Below are 10,956 nucleotides of genomic sequence, written 5' to 3'. Positions count from 1 at the left end.
TCCATTTTTTTATATTTAATACGACTTTTTTAAAAGTCTTCCAAATTGGTTACGGGTCAATGGTATTTGGACGTTTCAAGAACGAAAGCGATACGAGAAGATTTACGAGGGAATTAGGTAAACAATATCTGCACATCATGAGCAAATAATTGCCCTGCCGTCTGCCCAAATGAATGATATATAAAATCTTAGAACACTACTTTTATAAACATCTTAATCCCCAAATACAAGGGAGAGTATTTTTAAATGGTACTTTATTTAAGCTTATAATTGTATAATATGAAATTGAACCCCACATCTTAACTATTGCAGACATGAACTACTTATATTTGGCAATTTAATGATGCATTTACCTTAATGTAAAACCACTTCATAAGCAATTGCTCTGCATTTTTGGCCTCTTGTTGAAGCCACTTCATGAGTAGTTGTTCATTATTGACCAGTTCAGATAGTTGAAGGCCGATTTGAAATCAGTTCGTGTGCCTCTAGAGAACGCGTCGTTGTTGTCATTAGCTCATTAGCTTTTCGAATATGGAACTGGGTAACTGAGAGACTGGGAGCTTGTCATGCACTACTAGAGAATCAAAGTTGGCAAGAGAGAATGTATGTTTCCCAATCAAAGCTCGACGTTGTTCAAATTCGACCCGGAGGAAGTGGGCAGGTCGACGTCGCTTGGCGGAACAAATGTGCCCATGGTCAGGACGCTTTCCTGCTTCGCGCACAGTTTCAGCATCTCGGATTTAAGTTTGTCCAGTATGGCGTGATTGGGTTGATTAACCGCCGCCTTGCTCTGCAGGACGGTAATCTCCTGCTCCTCCAGCTTCTTCTCCTTGAAGGTCTTTATGGAGTTGTTGCCATAGAGGCGCAATAAGGAACCCCAGGTCTGGATGTGCGGATGTAGAATCTGACAAAGGGTAAACTTAAAAGTTATATGAAAATGTATGCAAAGAACCTATCACTGCTCACCTGAAGGATTGCTTGCGAAGCCAATTGCTTGCCCTCTCGCTTGTTTTTGCAAACCACTTTGGCAGTGTGTTTGCCCACGGTCATGGTGAACTCATTCTTGTTATTCGCGGTGCGGTTGATCTCCTGGCTGATCTGAACATCGCTGCCGTAGTTGCGCTGCAAACAAGTTAGCAGAATGGCATTGGGAGAGGGCTCCGTCGTCTTATTGCAAAATTCGGTGACCCGGGGATCTTCGATGCGGATGTCATCGAAAACCTGCAGGAAATGAATAAGAAGGAAGCCATTAAAGTACACGATATTCAGAAATCATGAAATTCTATATAGTTATCTTTCTTACAGACAGATCGCTCTGAGCCTTTTTGGCAGTACCGCTCTTTTGGTCCTTGTTGTTGCCCGTAATCTTGTCTTTGACATCGGGAATGAGTATTTCCAGCGTTTCCCGAGCCGCCTCGGACTTGGCCTGCTTCTTACTGGTGCCATAGCCCGTTCCATACTTGAGATTATTTACCGATACGGTGGCAGAGTATGGCGTGGCTGCATTTTGGAGCTCCTTGAATTCATAGGTGGGCTGCGTTTTCAGAGCATGCTGCACATACTCGTGTAGGATGCAGACGAAGCTCTTGCCATTGGGATTCATGATCCACTCCTTCCGACCGCGCGGGTTTGTTGAGCCCTCGCCAGCTGCCGCTAGTATTGGGAATTTAATTAGCTTAGTCCCATCGGGCAGCGTGGGTCGTTGGATGTTCTTGATGTGCTTGCGGTTTTTGGTGAACTTGCGGCGAGCATTCCAACTCCGAAATCGCAGCACACGGATCACCTTGAATTTGAAGAGTTTCTGGCAGTAGGTGTTCAGTTGCTCCGGTGTTATGGATTCTTTTTGGGTATTCTCGTTGACCGTGACAATTTTGGCAGCTGGCATAAGGGCAGTTAAGCCATCTGGTTGGGCTTTGGGAACGGAGCTGCCGTCGTTGTTCTCTTTTCCCTCCACGTCCATGGGTTCAGCCGGTAAGGCGGCAGCTCCGGTCACAGGACACACAGCCGCTGGAGGCGCTTCATCTGTTTTTTCTTGCTCCACCTCCGACTCCTCCTCCAAAGCCCGTCTGTAGTTGAGACAAGGGATTGCTCCCAAGGGCACTGCATGCTTGCGGGCACTTCCAGTGCCAAGAAAATAGGGCCTCGATGCGCAACAGACGCGGGTTTTGCGGTGCAAGAAGAGCGGCATTCCGCTGTTGTGAGTCACCTGCACCCATCCCTCGGGCAGGACTTCAAAGTGGTTAAGCCGTTTTTCTAAAATGGAAACAAATTAAAGTAATGGTCATCTTTGTTTGGTGAAAACCACTGACCTTCTAGCACAGTCTTGAAACGCTGCTCGTACTTGGGCTGCTTTGACTCGCGGAGCTCGTCGGGCAGCTTCTCGTCCAGCAGATTTTCGATCTCCTCATCATCAAATTCCGAGGAATCGTATTCTTCGCCGTCACCTTCAGCCGCCTCCTCCTCCTCCATGTCGCCTCCTTCTCCATACTTTCCACCCTGCTGCTCGCTAGCGTTGTCTGGTTGCCATGTAAGGAGATACAATCACGGTATAGATAAGCTGTCTGTTTGTCTGGGAAATGGGAAACCAGTCGAAAAGTTGATGGGAGGGCCCACAGAATATTTGAATGGCAAGTTCACGGGTTGGCCCACATTTGTATAGCTCTTTGATGTTTCATTAAAATGATCCCTCCTTATTAGTGGCTCTACCTGAGGAAGCTGGACAAGCCAGTCGGATAATGGGTATCATGCGCATGGAGATGTCCACACAAAACTGCCGCCACCTGCCTGACAAGAAGCTAAAGGAAAACTGAAGCTGCTATATCGTGGTTTAACCTGCCGGCTGACTCTTTTATCAGCCTCCTTTGTTTGCACAATGATAGGCGCCAAGATCTTGAGATAAGAACCTCGCCTGCACTGAGAAACCAAAAGTGGTCATTACAAAGTCGTTACATGTGACCTAGCCTGTTATCTGGTATAACTTAAACCCCTGGATGAATTGGGAATTAGATCCGAGGTTTAGTTCCGTCTCACCTGACTCATCGTCCTCATCGCTGCCAGAGCCGACTTCGTCGAGAACCTGGAACTGCCGGAGTTGCTGGTCCATGGGCTCGTTCTGGAGCTCGTTGTCCCGGGTCTGGCGCATTTCCTCGATGGCGCTCAGCGAAAAGCCGGCCACCTTGAGCTCCTGCTCCTCGTCCTCCAGCCGGGGTCGCTTGCGGACCTGCCCGGAATCCGGACAGTCGGCCAGCGGCTTCTCCGCCATTGTGTTTTAAAGATGTGTGTCTAGATCGGAAGGGGTTTAATTCGGACTGATCGGAACGGTCTAGTAATGCTGTCCCGGGGCCAATCTCGCCTATAACCAATACTGAGAGCATCCAACGCCTTGCAATTGATTTCTCATTGGAAGTGCCACATTGGTTAAGCCAGAAGCCCCGCCGGAAAATTCTGCGACTGCACTTTCGCGGATTACAAACGTTGCTACTTGCTGCGTCTTTCGCGATGGATTCTGCCTAATCTGTTGGACAGAATCCCAAAGCAAAAGCTGCGCAATTCAAGTGAGAATTCGAGACTTTAAAGAGAGAGGGTTATTTGGGGAAAATAACCAAACAAGCGAAACAAACACCACATGCAGCTTTGCGGAAACGGATAAGCACTTTTTGAATTGGGGTTATTGGTGGTTCCGGGTATTATCCTCCGGATAAGTACGTTTAGTCTTAGGATCTATGACAATTGCAGCTCTAAACACTTTTCTACAGCTATTGCAAGGAATTTTGCAATTTAAAGACGCCCTCTAATTTATTTAGTGCAAAACAGTGTGACCAGGCGCAGGACGTTTTAAAATACTGGCTACTCGCAAGCCGGCAAGTTACTTTCGAATTCGTTACTCATAAAAAGGGTAATTAATTTAACGATGTTTTCAATTTTAATATAACTACTAACATAAAATTGATTTAACAAAAAGTGGCGCGCAACTTCAGTCAGGTACCCTGCAAAGGCATAACAAAATGGCCACGTTTTGTATCCATTTTGTAAGACAAAAACTACAAGCATTAACAAAAGTGCACTTTAATAAACATTTATACAATCTTTTATTATTTAACACAGCCCTTTTTGCACATATCCTGTATTCGATAAATATAAATAACATTGAGTATTAAAGTTAAACTGAAAATAATCTAAGCTATAGGTTGTTAGTTTCGAAATCCCCAGCAGAATTATCTTTTAACATCTTATTCATCTTAGAATCCTTATTTGGTAAATTAATTTTGCCTAATTAAGTTTTAGCCTTTTAGCCTTAGCCCTTGTCTGCATCCAAACGATTCGTTTACGTACTGGCCTCTACGTCCAGTTCCACAGGATTATCCAGCGCCTCCTGGGCGCTTAAAACGTGGGCGTGGCCCTTGGAGCGGAAGTGAGCAGCCAGGTGGGAGCGGCGAACGAAGGATACTTTGCAGGACTCGCAGCTGAAAAAGAGTTTACATGTTAGGAATCCTACTGAGATTCAAGCAACTGCAATCTTACTGGAACGCGCGCACTCCGGTGTGACTTAGCATGTGCGTCCGGAGTTTTCCGCTCATGGCAAAGCTTTTATCACAATCCTTGCACTTGAATGGTTTGACATTCGTATGGCGCCTGAACGAAAGAAGGTCAGATATAGAAGACAATATAAATTGAAACCAGTTCTGTCGTACATGCGTTCGTGCTGGATGCGTCCGCTGGCGTTGCTGTAGGTTGCCTCGCAGTAGCGGCACTGAAACGGAGCAGTTCCTGCGTGCAACGCTTGGTGGCGCCGCAGAAGTGTACCAGTGTAGAATTTCTGGGAGCACTGGTCGCAAGCGAAGCTCTTCACGCCGGTGTGCCGAAGAAGGTGCAGCTTGAAGTTGCTGGGGCATGAGAAGTGCCGGCCGCACTGTTCGCATATGCACTCCCTCTTGCGTCGTTCCCGCTTCAGAGCCACCGCTTCGTCCTCGGTGAGCCTGCCCCAATGGGTACGTGGTTTGTGGCTATTATGGGCCTGGCTGTTGTCGGCAAACTTTAGAGAGGGGAAGACTGGGGGCGTGGACTTTGCACTTCTGCGGAGCTCCTTTTGCTGCACAGGAATCTCTACCTCAGGCTCCTCGATCTGCTCACATATTTCGAGCGGCTCTTCCGTCTCCTCCGGCAGCTGTTCCTCGGGTAGCATGTCTATGACCTCGACTTCGGTGACTTCCTCGGTGTACTGAAGCTCCTCCTCCACACCAACCACGACGGATTCGTTTAAGTCCAAGACCCCAACGTTGGGACTGTTTTGCAGTGTGTTCTGGGTGTGTATCACGCGTTCCCGAAAGGAAATCGCCACCTGCAGGTCCATTTCGCAGGGTGAGCAAATGAAGGTGGGCAGTTCGTGCTCGTCTCCGGATCCGCCGAGTAACTATAGATTATCCAGGCTTGAGTTTTAAAATCAGATAAACATAGTGAGGCACTCACAAACAAACCAGTCAAAGCCTCGATCTGGTGCAGCATCACGGAATCGGGCTCCTGGAAGAGATTCCTGGGCGTTGAACAGAAGATGAACTGGCCGCAAGTGCGGCAATAACGCTGCGGCATTTATTGACTTATTAACTTAGTGACTTAGTAACGTTTAAGAAGAATTTAAACAGAAAATTGTTCTGCTTTTCATATTATTGCTCACTTAGCGATGCCTGATTGGTCCAGCTGAGACGATCTGGCAACGCTATCATGACATCGTAAGGGGTATTCCAAAACGGATTCTGATTGGAATGATAAGAAAATGTCCCTCCAATTCGCCTTTCCAGGATTATATTTAACAGTTAATTTGAAAAATATTATCTTATTTGCAGTGCATGCGAGCAGACCATTTCTTACAGTGTAGATTCACTTAATTTGAACAGCTGATTTGTGTAAACAACCTTACAATAACAAATATTTCCAGGTTGAGCATATTTTTTAAGTCTCGTATCTCTGAGGATGCATCTGAACGCGAATACCAAGATACTGGGTCGCAGGGTTATCCTGGTGCCCTACGAGGCGCGCCACGTGCCCAAGTACCACCAGTGGATGAGCAACGAGACCCTGAGGGAGCTGACCGCCTCCGAGGAGCTGACTTTGGAAGAGGAGCACGAGATGCAAAGGAGTTGGCGGGAGGACGACGACAAGCTCACCTTCATTGTCCTGGATGCAGAGATTTACGCGCGTGACCAGGATGAGATTACCGCCATGGTGGGAGACACCAATCTCTTCCTGCACCAGGATCCCGATAGCCAGCAACAAACGGCGGAGGCGGAAATCATGATTGCCGAACCCGATGCCAGAGGCAAGGGATTCGGCAGGGAAGCCATGCTCCTCATGCTGAAGTACGCCCAAGCGCAGTCCCAGTTAAAATTGGACAAATTCGAGGTGAAGATCGACATGGATAACGCTGCATCCCTGCATTTGTTCAAGAGTTTTACGTTCGTGGAGACGCGTCGAGTGGAGGTCTTTCACGAGGTCACCCTGGAGCGGCCCATCACTCCGGATTGGATCAACTGGCTGGACCAACAGGTGGATCTGCGCACTCAAAGCTATCAGTGAAACAATGATGATCGAGAATAGAAAATAACCTTTAAGAATCGTAATTTCACGGTCTGTTTATTACACTTATGTTACATCTACTTGTTTCGCTTGCCTTATTTATGTTGCATTTTACATCAAATGTATGTATTTATGGGTGCATCGATGTTTCTTTTTGTTTCGCCCTGTGGCTTGGATGATTGTAATGCTGTGTATGCTTCTTGTAAGTTGTAATTTGTATTTTGTAATTTGTAATTTTCGTGGCAGGAAATGGACAACAAGCATTTGCCGCTTGCTCATTGTATCCGGTGTTGCGTGTGTGTATATTTAAGTATAGTACATAAAACTAGATGCTTAGTGCTTTACAGCTGCATACTGCATACTTAAGACCTCTAAATTGTTTCAATTTTTTATAAAAATTATTATCAAATAATCAAAGGCAAACATAATCGTAATCAGAATTGCAAATGAAAAACAAAAATCCGCCAATTGTGTCGGATAGCTGCCGCCAAAACTGAGCTCTTAACATAGATGTAGGCCAATAATAAATACGGATTAGGCAGCGGCACGTGGGCCATCGATGGGCATGGCGTGAAGCACTTCGTCCAGCAGCTGCAGAGCGCGATGCAGATGCACCTCGATCCAGCAGGGCGTTTCCTTGATGGACTGGCGTGGGTAGTCAGGTCCCCAGCCCTTGACAAAGCTCAGGCGCAGGATGCACAGTCGGCGCAAATCGTCCACGCCAATTCCAGCCGCTGCTGTCATGCCTAGAATAAGACATTAACATATTAGTTGGCATTAAATCGAACTGATTCCATGAACTTACTTCTTCCACCGCCGCCCATTTGCTGATTAGCCACTCCGGCCACAGCTGCCGCTTGAGCTGCGGCCGCTGCCTGCGCATTGGTCGCCAACGAGTGCATCTGCTGGTGGCACTGGCGCAGGTCGAACACCTGTATGCCAAAAATTGTGTTAAAATAATCTTATTGAATTCCCTTGCTTGCACCAACCTTTATGCACGCGGCCGGATAAATCTTGTGCACAGCATCGCCAGGTGTGCGTCCTGCCTCGCGATCCAGATAATAGCTTTGTACGAAAACTGAGTTGTCACTAAGACAGCGCAGCCAGACGTCGCCCTCGCCACGCAAATCCAATTGCACGCCCTTGCCAATGTGCAGCCTGCATTGAACTCTGTAATTAGTCCCTGCTCGTCGGGCAACACCCAGGGGGATGTACTCACCTGGCACGTTCCGATTGTTCAGTGCGATGAACATTGCTCAAGGCGCCCAGACAGAATCGATTGCCGCCCGAGGGATCCACATAGCCGTCGATGATTACGTTCGGTTTCGCCGAGGGCACCTTAAAGGTCTCGCCAACCTGCGTGTCCAGCTCGAAGTATGCGATGGAGCACCAGTATTCCGGCGGCGGTTGGCGAGACAGGAGGCGTGGCTGCTGCTGTTGTTGTTGCTGCTGCGGAGGCGTCTGCTGCGGGGAGCCGAGGTCACCCGAAAGCGACGAGTTCCCTGGAAAAAGAGAGATAGGTATTACAAAGTCGCACAGTGGGTTCTATAACCTAGACTTACAGAATCCCCCTGGCAAAGAGCGTGGATCTGGTGGTTGCATAGACTGTGTGTAGGTGAGGGTGTTGGGTCCCGTCCAGGTGCCTGCTGCACCGCCTCCCCCGCCAGCTTGAGCCCCAGCAGTTCCTGTATTGGCCTGCACTCCGGTCGGCGGCTGCTGTGGCTGTTGTGGTGTGGGTTGGGCTGTGCCAAAGACACCGCCACCTCCAACGGAAGCAGTGCCCGCGGATCCTGGCTGCGGCCCGTAGCCGTTTTGCTGGGCGTGGACGGACGGGGCAACCGAGGCGCCTCCGCCACCAGCACCTTGCATTTGACTTACAGGAGGTGGCTGTCCATAGTACTGCCCGCCAGTGGCTGCTCCGCCGCTGGCATTAACTGATCCATTGGGCACACCGCCTGGTTGCTGCTGTTGCTGTTGTTGTTGCTGCTGCTGCTGTTGCTGCTGCATGGCCAGTGCGGAGGCGGGATCTGTGGGCGAAGTGGCCTGGTTATGATGCACCCCATTGCCCTGGGGATTCTGAGCCTGCTGCGGCGGGGGTGGGGGTGCCATCACGGGTCCGGGATTCATCGGACCAGGCATGCCCGGCATACCGTGAGGTACAGCTGAAAGTTGAGTTTGGCAAAAGATTAGAAAGTATTCAGAAACTAATTGCTAATATGACGAATAGTTTTACAGTTTAAAATCCAACATATCAAATAAAATTAAAGTGAAATTAGATTGTGGAAACTTCAATTCAAATTCAAGCCAAATCCTTACGGAGTGAGTGAGCAGCTGCCTGCGATTGTGCCTGCTGCTGCTGTGAAGGTTGCGGGGTTTGTTGCTGCGGCTGCTGCTGCTGTTGTTGCTGCTGCGGGGGCTGACCCAGCCGTGGGGGAGGTGGCACCATCCAAGACCCACGCGACCCAGCAACTCCATCCTGGGGCTCGATTTTTGGTATTGTGCGACCGGTGGGAAACATTGCACTCATGGGATTGGCTTCGCCAACTACGCAAAGTCAACATAAAAGCCCCGAAAGAAAACAAATATAAATAAACATATTAAAACCAAAAAATAATCCAACGAATAAAAAATAAAGGAACAAATCAGTTCAAAATGTTAAATAATCTAAAAAATTATAAAAAAATTAAGTTTTCCAACCTAAACTAGTTCGACCAATTGAAAATTATGCAGTCTTACCATATTCAGAGGGACCCTGTGGATATCCGTAGCCGCCTGGCCCCACCATTTGCGTTGGGTGGTGCTGTATGGTGCCGATGTCGTTGCCATCTATGTCCATGCTGCCCACCAACGGGCCCGCTGAGTATTCGTCCTTCACCAGGCGACTGGGGCCGGACTGCAGGCTCAGGCCGGACAGATCGATGCCCGGAGAGACGACGCGCTCGTAGTGGTAGGGATTCACGCACACCGAGTCGCACTTGAGATCGAAGGCGAAGGCGCAGTACTTGACGTGCTTCAGCTCGTTCTTGTGCAGGTCAGGCCAGCGCCAAATCCGGGCGTATATTACGTGCGGAAAGCCCTTGCGGCCAGCAACCTTTTGATAGAAGGTTAAGGTGTAAGTTCATTGAAATCTATTCTTCCATTTTAACCATAACCATGCCATTCATATCCTTACCTGCAAGCGACCATCGAGGGTGCGCTGTATGGTCACGCACTTGCTGGGATGTGCTCCATTCGTGGTGATGGCCGTGATCAGGGAGTCCAGTTCGTCGCGCTTCTCCTTCAGCTTTTTGACCAGCGATTCGATGGCCCGCTTGGCAAATCCCTCGCTCTCGCCGCCCTGCCGATGGCACATCAGCGAGTGGACGATGCTCAGACAGGCGTCCGCCGATGTGGGGGCGTTGGAGGGCGGCGGCGGCATTTGCACCATGTCCCGGACAATTACTGTGGATGGTGGGGGTAATTAGTTTAGAGTTTAAGGAGTAGATCAGCGGTTCTGTCTGGATACCGCTCAGTACAATTTATATTTCTTTAGCTTTGAGAAAATGAAACCAACTAAATTACTTCAGTAGTCATTTAATTCCCTTCAGGGAATCCAATTAGCTCGACTGGTGCCTCTGGAGCACTTTACTTACTGTCCTGCGGGGCTACAGCGCCGTACATGTGGGCGGGCGGACACGCCCCCGAGCCGCCGCCCATGCCAAAGTCCTGGGCGAGGGAGCCCAGGGTGCGAGCATGGGCATCCACGGCGGCGTTGTTGCTGGATCCGGATCCGGAATGGGGATCGGCAGTGGCGGAGTGCGGAGTGGGGGTCGGATGGGAGCTGGAGCAGGCGTAATCGAAGCCGGCGGCGGGTGAAAACAAGACGGAGAATCACGGCCGAAAGGAAAGCCAAACAAAGGCGGCACGCGAATGTGAGCACAAAACAAACGGCGGCTGGCTGGCTATGTGTAAGTGGGCTTGGGGGGTGTTGCACACAAACGCACACACACGCGCACAACTAACAAAACTTGAACTCCCACAAAGTTGGCGTAATTTCCCTGCGAAAAACTCTTCTTTCCTCTCCACCGTCTTCACCTCCTCCTTCTTCGCGCACACTGGCACACGCACTGCACACACACACAGCAGCAGCAAGAAGTTTCCTGCTCAAATCCTTGCAAAAGACTTGTTTTTACTGCTTTTCGTGGAATTTCATAGTTTGCACTTAATTGGCTGCTTGGGAAACTCGAAAGTGCAATTTTCCGCCCGACGAAATCCAGTTTTCCACCCAATTTGCCTTTTTTCCTTCTTTATTTTGTTGCGGCTGTGTAGAGTGACCGTTTGACGATACAACATCGGCGGGCGTTGCCAGATGGGCAATGCACGAAATACCCACCGTGGATTTTTCCA

General features: G+C 49.1%; 4 protein-coding genes across 5 annotated transcripts; 1 reads left to right on the top strand and 3 right to left on the bottom strand.

Annotated features, from left to right (window-relative positions):
* Positions 1–237: 237 nt before the first annotated feature.
* Positions 238–3,847, bottom strand: LOC122622574 (microprocessor complex subunit DGCR8). Of its 2 annotated transcripts, XM_043801133.1 has the most exons (6): positions 3,654–3,847; positions 3,031–3,282; positions 2,310–2,516; positions 1,304–2,253; positions 967–1,221; positions 617–904 (listed from the first exon to the last, which is right to left on the bottom strand). In XM_043801133.1, exons 2-6 carry the CDS (start codon positions 3,260–3,262, stop codon positions 617–619), a joined length of 1,932 nt encoding a protein of 643 aa, XP_043657068.1. In that variant the 5' UTR covers positions 3,263–3,282; positions 3,654–3,847. The 2 variants fall into 2 exon arrangements, with proteins under 2 accessions (XP_043657066.1, XP_043657068.1); XM_043801131.1 differs by having other exon boundaries at positions 238–904; positions 3,031–3,847.
* Positions 3,848–4,064: 217 nt separating this feature from the next.
* Positions 4,065–5,699, bottom strand: LOC122622576 (transcription factor Ouib). Its single transcript, XM_043801136.1, has 4 exons — positions 5,467–5,699; positions 4,692–5,410; positions 4,522–4,632; positions 4,065–4,463 (listed from the first exon to the last, which is right to left on the bottom strand). The coding sequence occupies exons 1-4, from the start codon at positions 5,584–5,586 to the stop codon at positions 4,325–4,327; spliced, it is 1,089 nt and encodes a 362-aa protein (XP_043657071.1). The 5' UTR covers positions 5,587–5,699; the 3' UTR covers positions 4,065–4,324.
* Positions 5,700–5,777: 78 nt separating this feature from the next.
* On the top strand, positions 5,778–6,589 carry LOC122622577 (N-acetyltransferase 9-like protein). Its single transcript, XM_043801138.1, has one exon. It carries the CDS (start codon positions 5,968–5,970, stop codon positions 6,568–6,570), a length of 603 nt encoding a protein of 200 aa, XP_043657073.1. The 5' UTR covers positions 5,778–5,967; the 3' UTR covers positions 6,571–6,589.
* Positions 6,590–6,608: 19 nt separating this feature from the next.
* Positions 6,609–10,876, bottom strand: LOC122622573 (mothers against decapentaplegic homolog 4). Its single transcript, XM_043801130.1, has 9 exons — positions 10,203–10,876; positions 9,743–10,011; positions 9,307–9,661; positions 8,887–9,114; positions 8,133–8,732; positions 7,790–8,072; positions 7,560–7,728; positions 7,376–7,502; positions 6,609–7,316 (listed from the first exon to the last, which is right to left on the bottom strand). The coding sequence occupies exons 1-9, from the start codon at positions 10,264–10,266 to the stop codon at positions 7,105–7,107; spliced, it is 2,307 nt and encodes a 768-aa protein (XP_043657065.1). The 5' UTR covers positions 10,267–10,876; the 3' UTR covers positions 6,609–7,104.
* Between the last annotated feature and the right edge of the window lie 80 nt (positions 10,877–10,956).

The sequence above is a fragment of the Drosophila teissieri genome, chromosome 3R, assembly GCF_016746235.2.
Source record: "Drosophila teissieri strain GT53w chromosome 3R, Prin_Dtei_1.1, whole genome shotgun sequence".
NCBI classification, from domain to species: Eukaryota; Metazoa; Arthropoda; class Insecta; order Diptera; family Drosophilidae; genus Drosophila; species Drosophila teissieri.
This window is presented reverse-complemented; position numbering and strand designations above follow the sequence as displayed.

Coding starts and splice junctions, on each gene's coding strand:
- LOC122622573 (XM_043801130.1), bottom strand. CDS start 10,266: ATGGGCGGCGGCTCGGGGGCGTGTCCGCCCGCCCACATGTACGGCGCT. Junction 9,115..9,306: donor ACAGGGTCCCTCTGAATATG/GTAAGACTGCAT, acceptor GACTTTGCGTAG/TTGGCGAAGCCAATCCCATG. Junction 7,729..7,789: donor GAACAATCGGAACGTGCCAG/GTGAGTACATCC, acceptor AGTTCAATGCAG/GCTGCACATTGGCAAGGGCG.
- LOC122622574 (XM_043801131.1), bottom strand. CDS start 3,262: ATGGCGGAGAAGCCGCTGGCCGACTGTCCGGATTCCGGGCAGGTCCGC. Junction 2,517..3,030: donor CGATGAGGACGATGAGTCAG/GTGAGACGGAAC, acceptor CATGGCAACCAG/ACAACGCTAGCGAGCAGCAG. Junction 1,222..1,303: donor AGGCTCAGAGCGATCTGTCT/GTAAGAAAGATA, acceptor CATTTCCTGCAG/GTTTTCGATGACATCCGCAT.
- LOC122622577 (XM_043801138.1), top strand. CDS start 5,968: ATGCATCTGAACGCGAATACCAAGATACTGGGTCGCAGGGTTATCCTG.
- LOC122622576 (XM_043801136.1), bottom strand. CDS start 5,586: ATGCCGCAGCGTTATTGCCGCACTTGCGGCCAGTTCATCTTCTGTTCA. Junction 4,633..4,691: donor CGCATCCAGCACGAACGCAT/GTACGACAGAAC, acceptor TCTTTCGTTCAG/GCGCCATACGAATGTCAAAC. Junction 4,464..4,521: donor ACCGGAGTGCGCGCGTTCCA/GTAAGATTGCAG, acceptor ACTCTTTTTCAG/CTGCGAGTCCTGCAAAGTAT.